Source organism: Periophthalmus magnuspinnatus, chromosome 1, assembly GCF_009829125.3.
Source record: "Periophthalmus magnuspinnatus isolate fPerMag1 chromosome 1, fPerMag1.2.pri, whole genome shotgun sequence".
NCBI classification, from domain to species: domain Eukaryota; kingdom Metazoa; phylum Chordata; class Actinopteri; order Gobiiformes; family Gobiidae; genus Periophthalmus; species Periophthalmus magnuspinnatus.
Window position 1 is genome coordinate 14,762,457 of NC_047126.1, and position 15,477 is coordinate 14,777,933.

At 37.8% G+C, this 15,477-nt stretch overlaps 1 protein-coding gene across 1 annotated transcript; it reads right to left on the minus strand.

Moving 5' to 3' along the window:
- Positions 1–8,289: 8,289 nt before the first annotated feature.
- crybb1l2 (crystallin, beta B1, like 2) lies at positions 8,290–14,753 on the minus strand. Its single transcript, XM_033968589.2, has 6 exons — positions 14,710–14,753; positions 14,297–14,388; positions 12,235–12,353; positions 11,150–11,282; positions 10,597–10,739; positions 8,290–8,623 (listed from the first exon to the last, which is right to left on the minus strand). Exons 2-6 carry the CDS (start codon positions 14,381–14,383, stop codon positions 8,449–8,451), a joined length of 657 nt encoding a protein of 218 aa, XP_033824480.1. The 5' UTR covers positions 14,384–14,388; positions 14,710–14,753; the 3' UTR covers positions 8,290–8,448.
- Between the last annotated feature and the right edge of the window lie 724 nt (positions 14,754–15,477).

Sequence of the window (15,477 nt, forward strand, 5' to 3'; positions counted from 1 at the left end):
TGCAGATCTCTAAAAAGAGGGGTGCGAAAATGAATCTTGGGTACTTTAATAATTAAACAAAAGAGATGTATCTAAGAAAAGACTTATGCTGTTCTGTATCCTCCCATGCCCCTTTGTTTAATGTTTTAATGTGAGAAAGGCTTATATTATGCATGGTTTTGGGCTTTTAACCATGTCAGAATGTGCTTTTCCTCATTGTCTTGTGTGAATCAGTGTAGGAAGTACATTAGCATTAACTTAGACTTTCCTAATTCAAAACTATTGTAGTGTTCTGGTGTAAGGAAACATGCACATTTATTTTTGGTTGTTTATTTTCTGAACACAAGGGCTACTGTAGGCCATAACCCACGCCAAAACAAGAGCCAAACAACTGAGTCTCCAAAACAGACCTGTAACTGACAATAGAGCCTTCACATTGTCAGCAAACTAGTGTCACATTGAAAACCAGTTACATCAACAACAACACATAAACAGTTACGAGAACAACAAAAGGTGTCAATTCTAAACACAAAATATCAGCTCATTAGACTACTTTTGATTGCCACAACTGAGAGCAGTGTTAAAGTATTCTCTTATATAACCTACAATTGTTGTACCAAAAGAAATCCAGGGATGATGTATAAATTATAGGCAAAATTATAGGCTCTTAACCACAGTTTAAAACAAGTTTGCTCAAAATCACTGGAGTTTGTAATCTGCACTGTATTGTGTGCAGTTGCAAGGCTTTTTTTAATTGAAATACACACCTATTACTCTGCCTTAGTTCTTGTGTGATTGCTTAGCATAATAGTTTTATTGTCTGATTTTCCTCAAATGGCTTGTCCTTGGAGGGATAAATAAAACTTTCTGAATCAGCCTGTCGAAACGTTTTCAAGAAAAAGACAAGACCTGAAAATGATTGTGTTTCATTTGAAGCCAGTTACCAGTATCTCATTGATATTCGTCTCATTCCCAGATGCAGTAAAAATGGTGCCAAAGTATCTGACCCAGTTTAAGACCATTTACGTCAACAACAGTTTAAAATGGACAGGATGCACCAGACTTTTCAATATTTATGCTAATGCAATAAAATATTCATGTGTGTCTATAGTTTCTAATGGGTAATCAGTGTTGAGCTGTGTTGTAGTCTGTAGTCCCTTTAAAGGAACTATGTGTAAAATTTTGACTTTAAATTGTATAAACTTGACTGTGTAAAAGTAAAATATTTAGTTACAAAAACACCGGCCAAGTAGTTCATGTTATAATCTGGTGTTTTGGCTCTAAAGACTATTATATATAATCATTTATCAGTGCTAGTGCAGCCTCTATAGCTCAGTCAGTGAATTCTGGAGGTTCAGTGTTTTCACATGAGGCACATGGAGCAAAAAGTGTGCGTCCTCTATCCACAGGTAATGCACTGGTTAATTTATGATTGCCGTACCTTTTAAAAACTGTAAGAGAGCACAGGCTACATACAGTTCCTTTAAGTACAGAAGGACTGATTTGTATTTTATTGTTAAATTAAAAGGTTTCTATGACTGGACCTTTTGCCCATTTGTAAGTCACATCAAGTTAAAAAGAAGGAGTAGGAAGTGTTTTTGATAGAAGCTCTGTAATAAATTATGCTGAAAACATTTTGCAGATGAGTAACAAGACTAAAGGCCTTTAAAATGATCTTTCATTTTATTTGGCTGTTACCTCCTTTCATCACCTTTTATACACCACGGATGTTGTGAATCAGGTGCTTCTTTGTGAATTTGAAGAAAATACACAGGACATGTTTATTAAGTAACGGGATAGAACGCCTCTCCATTCTCATTATTTTTTGGCAGAGGTTGGCCAAGATTTCTCAAAGCCAAGATTATGATTCACAATTCATTAGTATCAACATAAGCAAACTTATTTTCTTTTTGAAACATGTGATTTGTTGAATCCACCTGTCACTCAAACAGATCAGGGTAGGTTGACCAATAAGAAGGGTATTTGGACAGAGGAGACACCAAATGTATGTGTTTGGACATAGTACTGCATTCAGCAAAGAAGCACTCACAATATGGAGATAAATACATACAGTTTATATAGTGTTTTTAGCAGGTGCTTCAGATTAGATTTAATTAGACTGTTGTTATCCTATTTTAGCCCTGTTTACTATTAAATTAGACCCCGTCACAACAGATCTTGGCATAAACTGTCTCTATCATTCATACTACCACACACAGACACTGCAACAAGGACTTTATCTTTTCTTTCTGCCCAAAGCTACTTGAATCTTTAATCTTTCAACTGACCTGTGTAATACTTCTCAGCTCTTTGATTCCTTATTCAAAGAAATGTGTGGCTAGTCTCTGCTTCATTCATATTCACCTCATTCTCAAAGACTGGAAACTGCAAATCTAACCTACGTACATTTGATTTCATGTTTTTATTACTTGCAGACTATCAGTTCAGTTTAATTTTATATAGCATATTTAAATACAACTTAAGCTGCCCAAAGTGCTTCACATAAAATGCAGTTAATACAATACATAGATAAAGATCAATAAAACAATAAAACACCAACATATCCCGTCTAGCTAGTATTAAATGCCAGGGAGAAGAGGTGGGTTTTCATTCTAGTCTTAAACTGGGTTAAAGCCTGTGAGGATCTGACAGGCAGAGGGCGCTGTTCCATAGTCTGGGCGCTGCCACAGAAAAGGCTCAGTCACCTCTGGTCTTGAGCCTGGCTTTGGGCACAGCCGCAGGAGTTGGTCAGCTGACCTCTGGACTCTGGGTGAAGTAAAGGGCTGCAGTAACTCGTTCAAATAAAGAGTTAGTGGGTATAAAAGCAACCATACTTCATATTTTCCTTCTACAGTGTGCATTTACAACCTTTCTTCTGAACATTTTAAGTATGTTTTAAAGAAAAGCAAAAAGTACAATATAGATTAACCTTAAGATAGTCTACAGACTGGTTTATTACAGCCATTGTATTGCTAAAAAAATGCATGCCTCAGCTGTTTGTTTTGATGGAGAAAGGTTTAATGCCATACTTTGGGACATTCCAGGTAAATTAATAACAACTGCATGGAGATCAGCAAGGTTAATCTATATTGTACCCTTTGCCTTTCTTGTTAAAACATGGATAAAACTTACAAATGTAACTGTAAAAGAAGAGTAGAATCCATCCATCCATCCATTTTCTTCCGCTTATCCGGGGCCGGGTCGCGGGGGCAGCAGTCTAAGCAGGGACTCCCAGACTTCCCTCACCCCGGACACGTCCTCCAGCTCCTCCGGTGGGACCCCAAGGCGTTCCCAGGCCAGCCGAGAGACATAGTCCCTCCAGCGTGTCCTGGGTCTTCCCCGGGGCCTCCTCCCGGTGGGACATGCCCAGAACACCTCCCTAGGGAGGCGTCCAGGAGGCATCCTGAGCAGATGCCCGAGCCACCTCAGCTGGTTCCTCTCAACGTGTAGGAGCAGCGGCTCTACTCCGAGCTCCTCCCGTGTGACCGAGCTCCTCACCCTATCCCTAAGGGTGCGCCCGGCCACTCTGCGGAGGAAGCCCATTTCAGCCGCTTGTATCCGCGATCTTGTCCTTTCGGTCATTACCCAAAGCTCATGACCATAGGTGAGGGTAGGAACGTAGATTGACCGGTAAATCGAGAGCTTCGCCTTCCGGCTCAGCTCCTTCTTTACCACAACGGACCGATACAGCGACTGCATCACTGCAGACGCTGCACCGATCCGCCTGTCAATCTCACGCTCCATCCTTCCCTCACTCGTGAACAAGACCCCGAGATACTTGAACTCCTCCACTTGGGGCAGAGACTCACCACCCACCCGGAGAGAGCAAACCACCTTTTTCCGGTCGAGAACCATGGCCTCGGATTTGGAGGAGCTGATTCTCATCCCAGCCGCTTCACACTCGGCTGCAAACCGCCCCAGTGCCTGCTGCAGGTCCTGGCTCGAAGAAGCCATCAGGACAACATCATCTGCAAACAGCAGAGATGAAATCCTGTGGTTCCCAAACCAGGCCCCCTCCGGCCCCTGGCTGCGCCTAGAAATTCTGTCCATAAATATAATGAACAGAACCGGTGACAAAGGGCAGCCCTGGCGGAGTCCAACATGCACTGGGAACAGGTCTGACTTACTGCCGGCAATGCGAACACAGCTCCTGCTCCGGTCATACAGGGACCGGACAGCCCTTAGCAAAGAGCCCCGGACCCCATACTCCCAGAGCACCCCCCAAAGGACACCACGAGGGACATGGTCGAATGCCTTCTCCAGATCCACAAAACACATGTGGACTGGTTGGGCATACTCCCATGAGCCCTCGAGGACCCGATGGAGAGTATAGAGCTGGTCCAGTGTTCCACGACCAGGACGAAAACCACACTGCTCCTCCTGAACCCGAGGTTCGACTATCGGTCGGATTCTCCTCTCCAGCACCCTGGAATAGACCTTACCGGGAAGGCTGAGGAGTGTGATTCCCCTGTAATTGGAACACACCCATATGTTTTTTTTGTACAAGAGTTTTGTTAAACTTTTACTGCACCGTTTTCATCCTTGGTCAGACTTGTGATTGAACTGTGAAATCGCAATTGCCATTCATAATTACTCTACTGCATAAAATCCATATTCACATCCATGCACTCGTTTAACCTCCAGACAAAATATAAATTAGTTAGTTTTGCACGTCATGGTTGGGTCCTTGACATCAACCAACATAACCATATTACAGAGTAAACACACCTTTAAAGTATAAAGTTATTTTTGAAGTGTGTTTTGCGTAACACTCCCTGGATTCGAGAGAGCCTGTGATGCAGACTGTGGTCAAGTCCATTTCATAGTGACGTTATTGCACCACCGCTCTCCTCATCCTCGCAGTGGGAATTATAAATAATGTATGAAAAATCACAGATCACTGTAGACATAATGTCCCTTGTCAGTGCCTCAGCCCTCACACTCTCTGTGTTACAGACGCCACAAAAATCAAATCTGTTAATGCCAAATTTCACCAGCTCCAACACTGTCTCTCATTAACAACACCAAAGTGAGACCCAAGTCCAAATGAGTGTCTTAAATGCAATCTGGCAACACAAAAAAGCAGAATTGTTATGTGTTATTTTGGCTTTGACAGAGAATTAACAAATAGAACAATCAAATGAAACTTCTCAGTTGGGACGTAGTCGAAATGTGCTCAAGACAAGCTGTTAAAACAAGGCATATTTTTCAGTTTCTAAGTAATATTGTATCTGAAAGGTGGACTAACTTCTGGTGGAATGTCGGCCACCTGCTTCTCTCCATTGAGATGTCATTGCTTTGTCTGGAATGTTTCACAGTATGGCATTAAACTTGCCTATCTTAAATATGGCTGGGTTTCAGATGACATCACTACATTTTATATATTTAATAGAGATGGGGGCTGATAAAATGAATATTGTTAAAATGATACAGTGAGGTCTAGGGTCTAGTCACTAATAGAAATGATCAGGTTCAGCATTTGTGCATTTGCCTTTTAGATATTTCATGGCAAAATGCAATGTAATCAATAGGAAAACCTGTCTCTCAACACCATCTGGAAGTAGGACATGATCACATTCATCATCACATTTACAGTAATGTTGATTTATGTACACTGTCCCTGTCAAATTTAAAAAAATTAATAAATAAGTAAATAAACAAATGTGTAATTAAATAAATATGTAAATGAGTAAATAAATAGATATTGTGGAACACGCTATGCAAAGCAATAACAACTCCATGGAAACAGGAAACAAGTGGCAAATATATCTTTTGAAATGTTTGACACAATTAATATAAAATGTTTTTCAATGATATTAGCAACGCATTTGATCATTTTAGACAATAACTGAAGAAAATGTATTGGGTGATTAGTATATACTAATAGTATATTATAATATACTATAGCCTTGTCATGATAACACATTTTGAATATATTGATTGATTACTAAAGTTATAGATGATAAACGATAATACTGAAACTGATTTATATCACTGACACAATAACCCAAGAGCAGATTTAAACCACAAAACCTATTCTAAATATACAATATTGTTGAAAATCATGAGCTGCAGTAAATAAACAGCAGAATAAAACACATAAGGACTTAAGGTTGAATTTGTACTTAAGTACAAATTCAACCTTTTACAGCTTAAATATGATTATTTTTTATAAACACATATTAAGAAATTGTGCAAAGAAAAAGTACGCACAATAAATTTTAACCCAAGTCCATATAGTAATTATCATGACATGCTTACTATTCCCATGACATGCTTACACAGAAAAGATTTTTATTTTTTTACTACAATGAACCATTTATTATGAAAAGTGACTACACACAATTAGCGTTAATATTTCACCTCCTTTGTTAGCTAAGTATGGCATTAGAGGGTGTTACATATCCAGCCTAAATGTCCGCATGTTACATCAGTGTGATGACGGAGATGTGAAAGGCAAAGGCACCTTGTTCTTTACCTGATCAAAGCTCAAGGTCTGACAGGTGTGTTTAATATTTGAAAAAGCCTCAATTGGAGGAAAAATGTAAAATTGTTTGGAAACTTTCACACTGCAAAAAGGGGTATCTTTGTGTATTAAAATGTCTTAACTTTAAGTTATTCTGAATATGTCGGTTTAGTTTAGGCAATTCAATACCAAATATTCATACATGTACTGAAAACATCTTAAGACAAACAATAGACATACTAATTAAAATATACTTAACTCTGTTTACACATAACAGTCTAAAATCAAAAGTATAATTTTATTATAGAAACAAATGTTGTATTCCATTGAATTACAGAAAAGAAAACGTTCAGGCATCCTTTCTTTCTGTACTAGTTTCTGGAGATATAATATACATGCAGACATCAGCCTCTACTGTGAAACCTTTAGATCCACTCTTTCACTCAGGACTTTGTTTCATGATGGTGATGAATTTACAACCCATCACTGAACACTCTATGATGAAGTAGGTTGGCCATCGCTATCTGTCAGGAGAGAACAACACTGTATAAAATGTATTTATATGGACTTGATGGACTGCCTGAATATCCCACTTGTCGAACACTGATATGGGAACTTTCAACATAAGATGTTATGCACTTGTCTATTCCAAACTTAAATGGGAAAAAAGCTTTTGATCATTTTGCTTCTCAAAAATAGAATACATTTCAAGGACATACAAAACTGGATACATTGGTGTCTCTAATGCAGTTAAATAATCTTATGATAAACATTTATACACCTGCTCATCTTTTTATGCTTTAAAGTGACCTATTTAGTTATTTGTTTTGTATGTTTTGGTTTGCATTTATCTGTATTTGAACAGAGCGCCCATGAAAAGGAGAGTCTGAGTGCTCTGGTTGGCCTCTCCCTGTATAAATAAAGATAAATGAATGGAAAAAAGCCTAAACTAAACCAAATTGTTCAGATGAAAAATAATATTCAAACTGGCAGATAATTTAGCCCAAATTAGCACATGCAGTTTGAAAAAGACAAACAAATACTACACTTAAACATGTTCAAATTATTCCAAACATGATTAATTTTCTTTTCATGAACCAGAAAGAAGAACTATATATACAGTCTTGGTTTCAGGCTGCAGCTCTGTGTATGCTTCATTTTAGGACACGGTATGAATTTCACTTTAGGCACAAAATCAGATGTTTTATTTGGGTTTAAGATTCGAGTTTGTTTTCTGTTTTCTGTTTGCTGTTACGTCTCGACAAACAGACTCAAATTCACTGTAATAAGCCCCTGGTGTTTGAGCGCTGACGCTGGTGGGGCGTTGTGAGAGAGGCAGAAGGCAGGCGCAGTGAGGGCTGGTGGTGCATAAGAGAGTAACTGAAGAGGGCAGATCCGGTCCCTATTGGGCAAAAATCTGCTCTTGACTTTCAAATTCTTGGTTTTGTTAGCCACTCCACAGTAATGATGCTTTCAGATTAGCCCCAATGTGCCATAAGGGTATGTCAGTGCACTCCAAATGCAAATATTAGTAACAATCCCAAGGCACAGTGGAAGGAAAGGTAGTTTGTATCAGTTTTATGTTTTATGGAGATAATAAATATAAACAAAGGGACCACAATGCAAAGTTAATCTCATGTGGAAAGGCACTAAATTCTTATCATTATCTTACTGAGTTGTATTTTCATTCATGTATGTTTGAGTAATCCTGTATCCTTCCCATCCCCAAAGGATCCCAATAAAGTGGTGGTAATATGAGGAAGGGCAGCTGGTATAAAACAAAACTAATAAACACTACATCATTACATCAATTGATCCTGTAAGAAAAAGTCAAACTCAGAGGATAGAATAAACATCTTTAATTGAAAACAAACAGTGGATAAGATTCATGTGTGATATAATACATCCCTTCACCTCATCCTCTTCTTCTTCTTCTTCTTCACCCTCCCTCCCTTGTCCCTGTGCCCATCCCCTGCCCCTCTCTACGTCGCCCCCTGGAGGTCTCAGTTGTTAGCGGCCATGGTGTAGCAGCCATGTGGGTGCCACTGCATGTCCCTGATCCTCCTGATGGACTGCATCTGAGGGCAGCGGGCGCCAAACTCATTGAAGTGTCTGTATTCGCCCTTCTCAAACAGGTACTGGCTGCCACGGTAACCAGGGAACTGATATCCCACCCAGCTGTGGGACAAACACAGAGTGGTATAAATTAGAGGTGTCACTATATAAAAGAGTGAGAAGAAAGAGCACAATTTAACAATTATTCATAACCATTGACAACATAACCCAACAACAGTGAAATCCTTAATTTTCTATCTAATATTCTAGCATCCAAATCTCTAGCATGTGAATCGCTTTATGAAATCAAACCTCCTGAATAATAAAGTAAATAAAGTTACTAACAAATAAAAAGAACACTTTACATTTACTATTATTCTTAAGATCAAATTGAAATGACTCATTGCTTCTATAACTGTTTTATTATTTTTAGTCCTTATGGTTACATTGTGGCCTGAATAATTATAATCATCCATTAACTGAATAATGTTGACATCTTTAGGATGAATGGACTTTATTTTGATTCTTGTGTGTTTAAAAGCTTTGAACACATGAAAAAAGACTTCACAAAAATAGTAGTTACTAATTCTGAATAATTCTTAATAAACTATCTATTATCATTATTAAGTCTTTCTTCATGCTTCATTAAGGCTAATAAAGATGTAGTTATTATCAACAGTAAACCATTTTAACTGGTATGTAGCACATCTCTGGACATGTCCAGCCCATTGATGGAGCCTGAAACTACTTTGCCTTTGTGCACTTGATGAATTGTGAACTTAACAATAGGCAAAGTAAGAAAGGGATATATTGCTATTGTCTTACTTAAATAGTGTTTCTGTAAGTAACAGATAAGAATCAAATCTGCTGGTGGTTAAACCCTTGTTCAAACCACTCGTATCGTATCTGTGCGATGGCACAACTGCCCATTCTGGAGTTTGCTAACTGTCCGATTGTGATCAAAATATTGATTTTAAACAAGGATGGCACTAGCACCTCCCGAACACAGCTGTTTTAAATTCAGAGATAATCCACACTTTGTGACAAATAGCCCTAATATCGATCTGTTTGTGCCTCCACCAAACAGAGCACCACAGGACTCCGTTCACGAAGCTGTGAATCTCTGCAGCACAAATAAAGTAATCTAAGACGTTTAGAAGCATCCTGCTCTCCACACCTCCGGTGCAGCTGACGGCTATGGCACCTCTGAAGATACTGTGATAAAAGTATCTATTCCAAATCCAGCTCTCGCGCTTTGAAAATCAGAGCTAGTTTGTGTTGGTGTCGCTCGCATACTCGGATGACGTCACTGCTGAAGTCTGACAGACGCACACGAGCACACAGCCGGACCTTGTGACGCACCTCTTTACAGAGACACGCTTAAGGCAACAGGAGGAAGACATGAAAAATGCAGCGAGTTTAACTGTCTGGGCTGCGAATAGAACAGAGTGAAAATGGAGCAATGTCCCATCGCTGAAAATGACAATTTGAATAGTTATTCAGGTCTTTGCCTGAACCAGAAACAATTGGTCCAACATGGATTCATAAATGTTCAGATGTTGTTTTTTTATGTCTTTGTTTTTGTTTGTTTTTTGCATGTAAATCATTTTCCCAAAACTTACTCAAATAAACCATGTTTGTCATTGCATTGAAAAAAATCAAACTTTCTTTTTTGTCCTGGAGGTGGGTCTTCTCCTGCTTATTTACATGAGAATGTTGTTAAATATAAAATTGTACAATATAGCATAACATATTTATCGACATGGACAATTATTTGTTTTAACTTTCTCTTTGCAGAGATATTCGATCTCCAGGAAGTTATGAGGTGTTGCTTAAAGTCAAGCTACTTTAGTATTTTTATTTGAACCAACATAGTCCTTAGTCATTTAACAAGAAATCTAAATATCTAAATCTTTATACTCTAGTTTACTTGGTTCAGTTGTCTTTTTGTGCCATTGCCGCATTTATTTTTATAATCTCAGAATCTCATTTTCTTCTATTTAAAGAGTGGTAAATCATATGAATGAGTTAATTTGAATATATACATTTTAGACACATTACAAAGCTTAAAGAAATACTATGAGATGAGCCCTTACGTGCCACAGCTGACCATGACACTGCCCACGCGGTCGGTGAAGCCGTAGGAGAACAGACTGGGCACATCGTCGTCCATGATCTCCATCTTGCGGCCCTTGTACTCGCCCACTTCATACAGACAGATCTTGTGCTTCTCTGGGTCCTGAGAGGGATGTGAAATGGTAGTTGTTGGGTTTTTTTTTGTTTTTTTTTATTATAATCTTGATAACAACATTTAACAATAAATCAGGAATGTGCTCAAATGTGCCTGGAAATGTTGTAGTTGGGGCTTAAGTATCGCACAAAACGGGAATGGACGCTATAAAATGTTTGGACGATTACACTAGACATTTGTGTCTTTTTGTGAGGTCATCATTATTAGATTTAACTAAACGTACTAGATAAATAGATATTCTACTCTTGCATATCAACAATTGTATGTATTTTGCGATATATTTTCCACCTCTAGTCTGAAGTATGTTTGAGTATGTATGAGTATGTGAATATATATAAGTATGGGAGAGTATGCATGAGTATGTGTGATTATGTGTAAATATGTGTAAGTATGTGTACCATGCGGACAGGCCTGAAGGAGAGCAGGTACTCGTTCCTCTGACAGTTACTCCACGAGTCCCAGCGCGGATACTCTCCCTTCTCCAAAATGTACATTTCTCCACCGAAGTTCATCTGCTCAAAGCCCACAAAACTGAAAACCACAACCCAGGACAAGAGCGTTAGAGCAGTGGTCCCAAATATGGTTCCACGATTTTGGGAAAAAATGTATTAGATTAGATTTGCAATTAATGTATAGGCATTTTATATATAAGTAAGCACCTCCTCAAATTAATATTTCGATTTGATTGCAACATATTGTCACAACCTTTTTACTCATAAGGGTCAGTACTAAACCTTAGATTTCATTCAGGGCAAGTGGAAGGGGATTTATTTGATAAAAACAGAGGAAAATGCGTACAACCCCTAACCTTTGTTCTAAGTTCTAAATAGTGATACTCTTGTTTGGTCTTTAACAGGTTATTTTATTATATTCCATAGTAAAACATCATAGGAAATCAGAAGTAGATCATAAATCAAAAATATAAAATATTTAAAAGGCATTTAATATAGTCAAGGGACATGGCATCCGGTTTTGGGTCCCGGCCCAGTGGTTAGGGCTCTCTGTGTTGGAAGACTCTACTAAAATATCAACAAATTTATATTTCTACTATCTCAAACAAAATGGGTACTGATGGATGGTGTGTCTGCTGATAGCAATGTTTTGTTGCTTCTCTTGAGAATATTTTTCATTCTCCTTGTCAAAGCAAAACTAACCCCACTGTGGATATTGTCACTAAAGACAGAACTTCTTTTCAAATTACACTTTCTTTCACAAAACTCTTATCAGCAACTACAACTTGGGCTTGTTGTTTGTTGACCCCATCCTGAATCGACAATTGGCTGATTTGAAGAAAAGTCTACTCAGCAAATCACTTCCTTTGTACCTTTGTTGTTTGTAGAGACGTTTTAAAGCTGCAGTTCAGCACAAGCAAAGAAAAAAACTCAAATGGCGCAGAATGGAATAGATGGGACAATTGTGTTTGTGGTAAATATGAAAAACAATTCTGGTTGTGTAGGAGTTTGTCGGGGGCAGATCTACTTACGGACCACAGAAAACCTTCAGAGAGCGCACCCTGTCCATCCCAAAGTCACACACGTTCATGCACTCATTCATGATCTCGAAACAGCGTCCTTGGAAGTTCTCCTGGTCGTAGACGCACATCTAAGGCAAAACAAAAACAAAGAGAACACACATTATGCACAAGTTACTGTATACAAATAGGGTGTGTTAGTTTTAGTGTAGTTAGCACTTCTCTTCATAAAGATATTAAAGGAAGTGAACCCTGTCAGAACTGAAAAAACTACACTGATGGAAATTGTGATATGGATTCACTCAGCCGACTAAACCTAAAAATACATTTTATTTTGTTTTTTAAAGGAGCACTATGTAACTTTTCTGGTGGCGGTTCCACTGCCTGCTTGTCTCTGTGGAGATGTTAACGATTTACTTGTTCAACGATATGGTTTGAAATGCATCTATCTTGCATTTATTCAAACATGGGTATTCTTATTTTTGAAAAATACTTTAAAACATGTATTCTTACTGTGAATGTAGTCGCCTATATGCAAAGATCTGACTTATAACTTGGCTTGGCTGCGTTGTAACCATGCAGATAGGTAAGTTTAATACTACACTGTGAAACATTCTAGACAAAGCAATAGCATATCTATGGAGACAAGGAGGTGGTGGGCCCTCTGTCAGAAAAAGTGACATAGTGCACCTTTATTTATATAGTTGCTGGAGACGCACTGACTATATATATATATATATATATATATATATATATATATATATATATATATATATATATATATATATATATATATATATAGTTGTCACCATCTGGTCTTTTACAAACTCTTACACGAGCCCATATTTCATGCTCCAATCCAGGGCTGTGCTCAATCAAGCTTTAATCAAGATTGAGACTCAGTCATTTCATCGTTAATGATGTTTTACAGTGTTTTTAATCAAGTAGTCTACAGCCAATCGTCTGTCAGGAAACATAGCGGTTTGGAGTTGGTCCAGAGTTTTGCCAAATTTTGCTATTTTGTGTTAAATGCTATTAATTAAGTCTGTATTGTTTAAGTTCAGGAAATTAATATTGAAAGGATGCTTTACAGTAATTGTTTTTTTAATCAGACCAAATAAAACCCAATTAAAAATCACTCAGCCCTGCTCCAGAAACATGAACATTCAAGAGAAAACACTCACTTGTTTCCTATAATCCCTCTTACCACAAAGACAATAAATGATTAATGTTGATGAAATGAATAAATGTTGTACTCATTTCGCAGCAATCATAATCTTATTGTCTGTTTGAGTCAATGAATTGTGTTAATGAAATACAAGGTGAACGGGTTCTGACAGTTTTCTTAACAGTAGAAGAACGCAGATGTCCGCCGCCTCCACAGACTCAGTTGAAGTAACGTGTTGTCATAACAGACCTCGGTTCTGAAGGTGAAGTGTCACTGTGTAAGATACATGTGTTCAAAATAGCTTCTTTTGTGTCAGTGTAAGTAGTAGTGAGACTGTGCTGGGTGGCCATCAAAACCAGGAAATGACTACTAGATCTAGACAAAAGGGCTGTGTTTAGAAAGCAAAGTTTTAGTTCATTTTTTGGCATTTTATCTTGTAGCTCATGGTATGAAAAGCAGCAAGTGTCATTACAATCTATGCTGTCATAATTACAAACTAAGTGGCACTAATCACCTAAACTCCACCTGCAGCCACAGTCAAAACCACAAATCTATAATATGACCTGGATTAGACTCTGCCCCCTCTGTCCTAAAGCAGGTACAGCAGCTAAGATGTTTAGTGTTTAAAGCCAATTAAAACTTTAAAAACAAATCTGAACTATATTACATAATCCTTGCATTGATTTGTGGCTCAAATATAACTTTCTTTTTGCAAGATTTGCGTCATCTTCATTTGGGATGAAGTTGAGTCGGTTGTGTCATCATTATGTCCCCAAAAGTATTTTCTAGTTATTATCAGCCTCTTATTTTCATGTTCCTTGGTAAGTTTGTATTCCAGTATTGATCCCGTGTTCGATCAAGTATTGCACTAACTTTTATAAATACAGAAATTAAAAGTAGTTGTACCTTGTAGGACATCATGCCAAAGTCAGACATCTTGTTTTGACCGGTCTTGCCGTCGGTCTGAGACTTGGACTTATCTCCTCCAGACATTCTGACTATAAGAAAGAACAAAATAAGTTTACAATCCAAATTTTCAACATTAACACATACATTGGTTAATCTTCATATAAGCATAATGTGAGAAAAGAAGTGACTAAAACAAAAACATGTGGGTAAAATATACTTTACATCCATGACAACACTTTTTTTTAAGTTTGAAAACTATAATCTCTTTAGAAAGTTCATTTACACACCTAAACATTTTATTTACTCTAGTGATGTAAGACTAGATATTTCTAAACTAGAATAGTTTTTCTGTGTTTTCTATGTTTGACCCTGTTGTATTGTATGGGTGATGCTGTTTGGGACAGTCTTACCTGTGGCAGTGTGTGCGTACAGGAGTCGACAGGGCCGGTGTGAATGGAGTGAGTTCGCCTGGGCCCCTCGTCTCTCTTTTATACCCCTGTGTCCTGGGACAGGGGATTATCCACACAGAAACAAACTCGCTGAGCTTACAAGCCTCCACAGAAAAGAAATACCCCCATCATCAAACACAGGGGCAGAGGTGGAGTAGGCGTAACCATAGTAACAGAGGCTATCATAAGAAGAAGCGTAACATTTAGAAAAGTAGTTACTGTTAAAAACTTCCTAAAATGAGAATATTTTTGTTGAGCTAACTTTTTTGTCAAAATTAGACTTGTTTTAAACACAATGAACATCAAGCATGAAATCCCAATGTCCTAATCTCAAACACACAAAATACAACTCATCAATGACAATGGAAATTGAAATGAAATGCAAAAGTAAAATGAGTAAAATGCTACATCAAAAGCAAAAATAACAACAAGCAGCTCAAGAGTAGCTTATACTTCATAGGTCAGCTGTGAACAATGTGGTCGTAATATCAGTGCTGCAAGAGTTTTTTATCATGTAATGTTTTCATATAAAAATAAGGCATTTTAAGTGTAAAAACAGTCTAAATTAACATTCCTGGGACATATGAATCTCAAAAATAGTTGGACCCAGGTAAAAATGTCTTGAATGTGAATGAGGTATGTAAATGTTATTTAAAGGAGTGATCCTTAAGAAAAATGCATTTTGAGAAAACAGCCTTTGAAGTTACAATGTCCCATATAACGCTATGG

Excerpts from the sequence above, each read along its gene's own strand:
- crybb1l2 (XM_033968589.2), bottom strand. The coding sequence starts at position 14,383 with ATGTCTGGAGGAGATAAGTCCAAGTCTCAGACCGACGGCAAGACCGGT. Across the intron at positions 12,354-14,296 it reads TTGGCATGATGTCCTACAAG|ATGTGCGTCTACGACCAGGA; the intron begins GTACAACTACTT and ends GTTTTGCCTTAG. Across the intron at positions 8,624-10,596 it reads GTCATGGTCAGCTGTGGCAC|CTGGGTGGGATATCAGTTCC; the intron begins GTAAGGGCTCAT and ends TTTGTCCCACAG.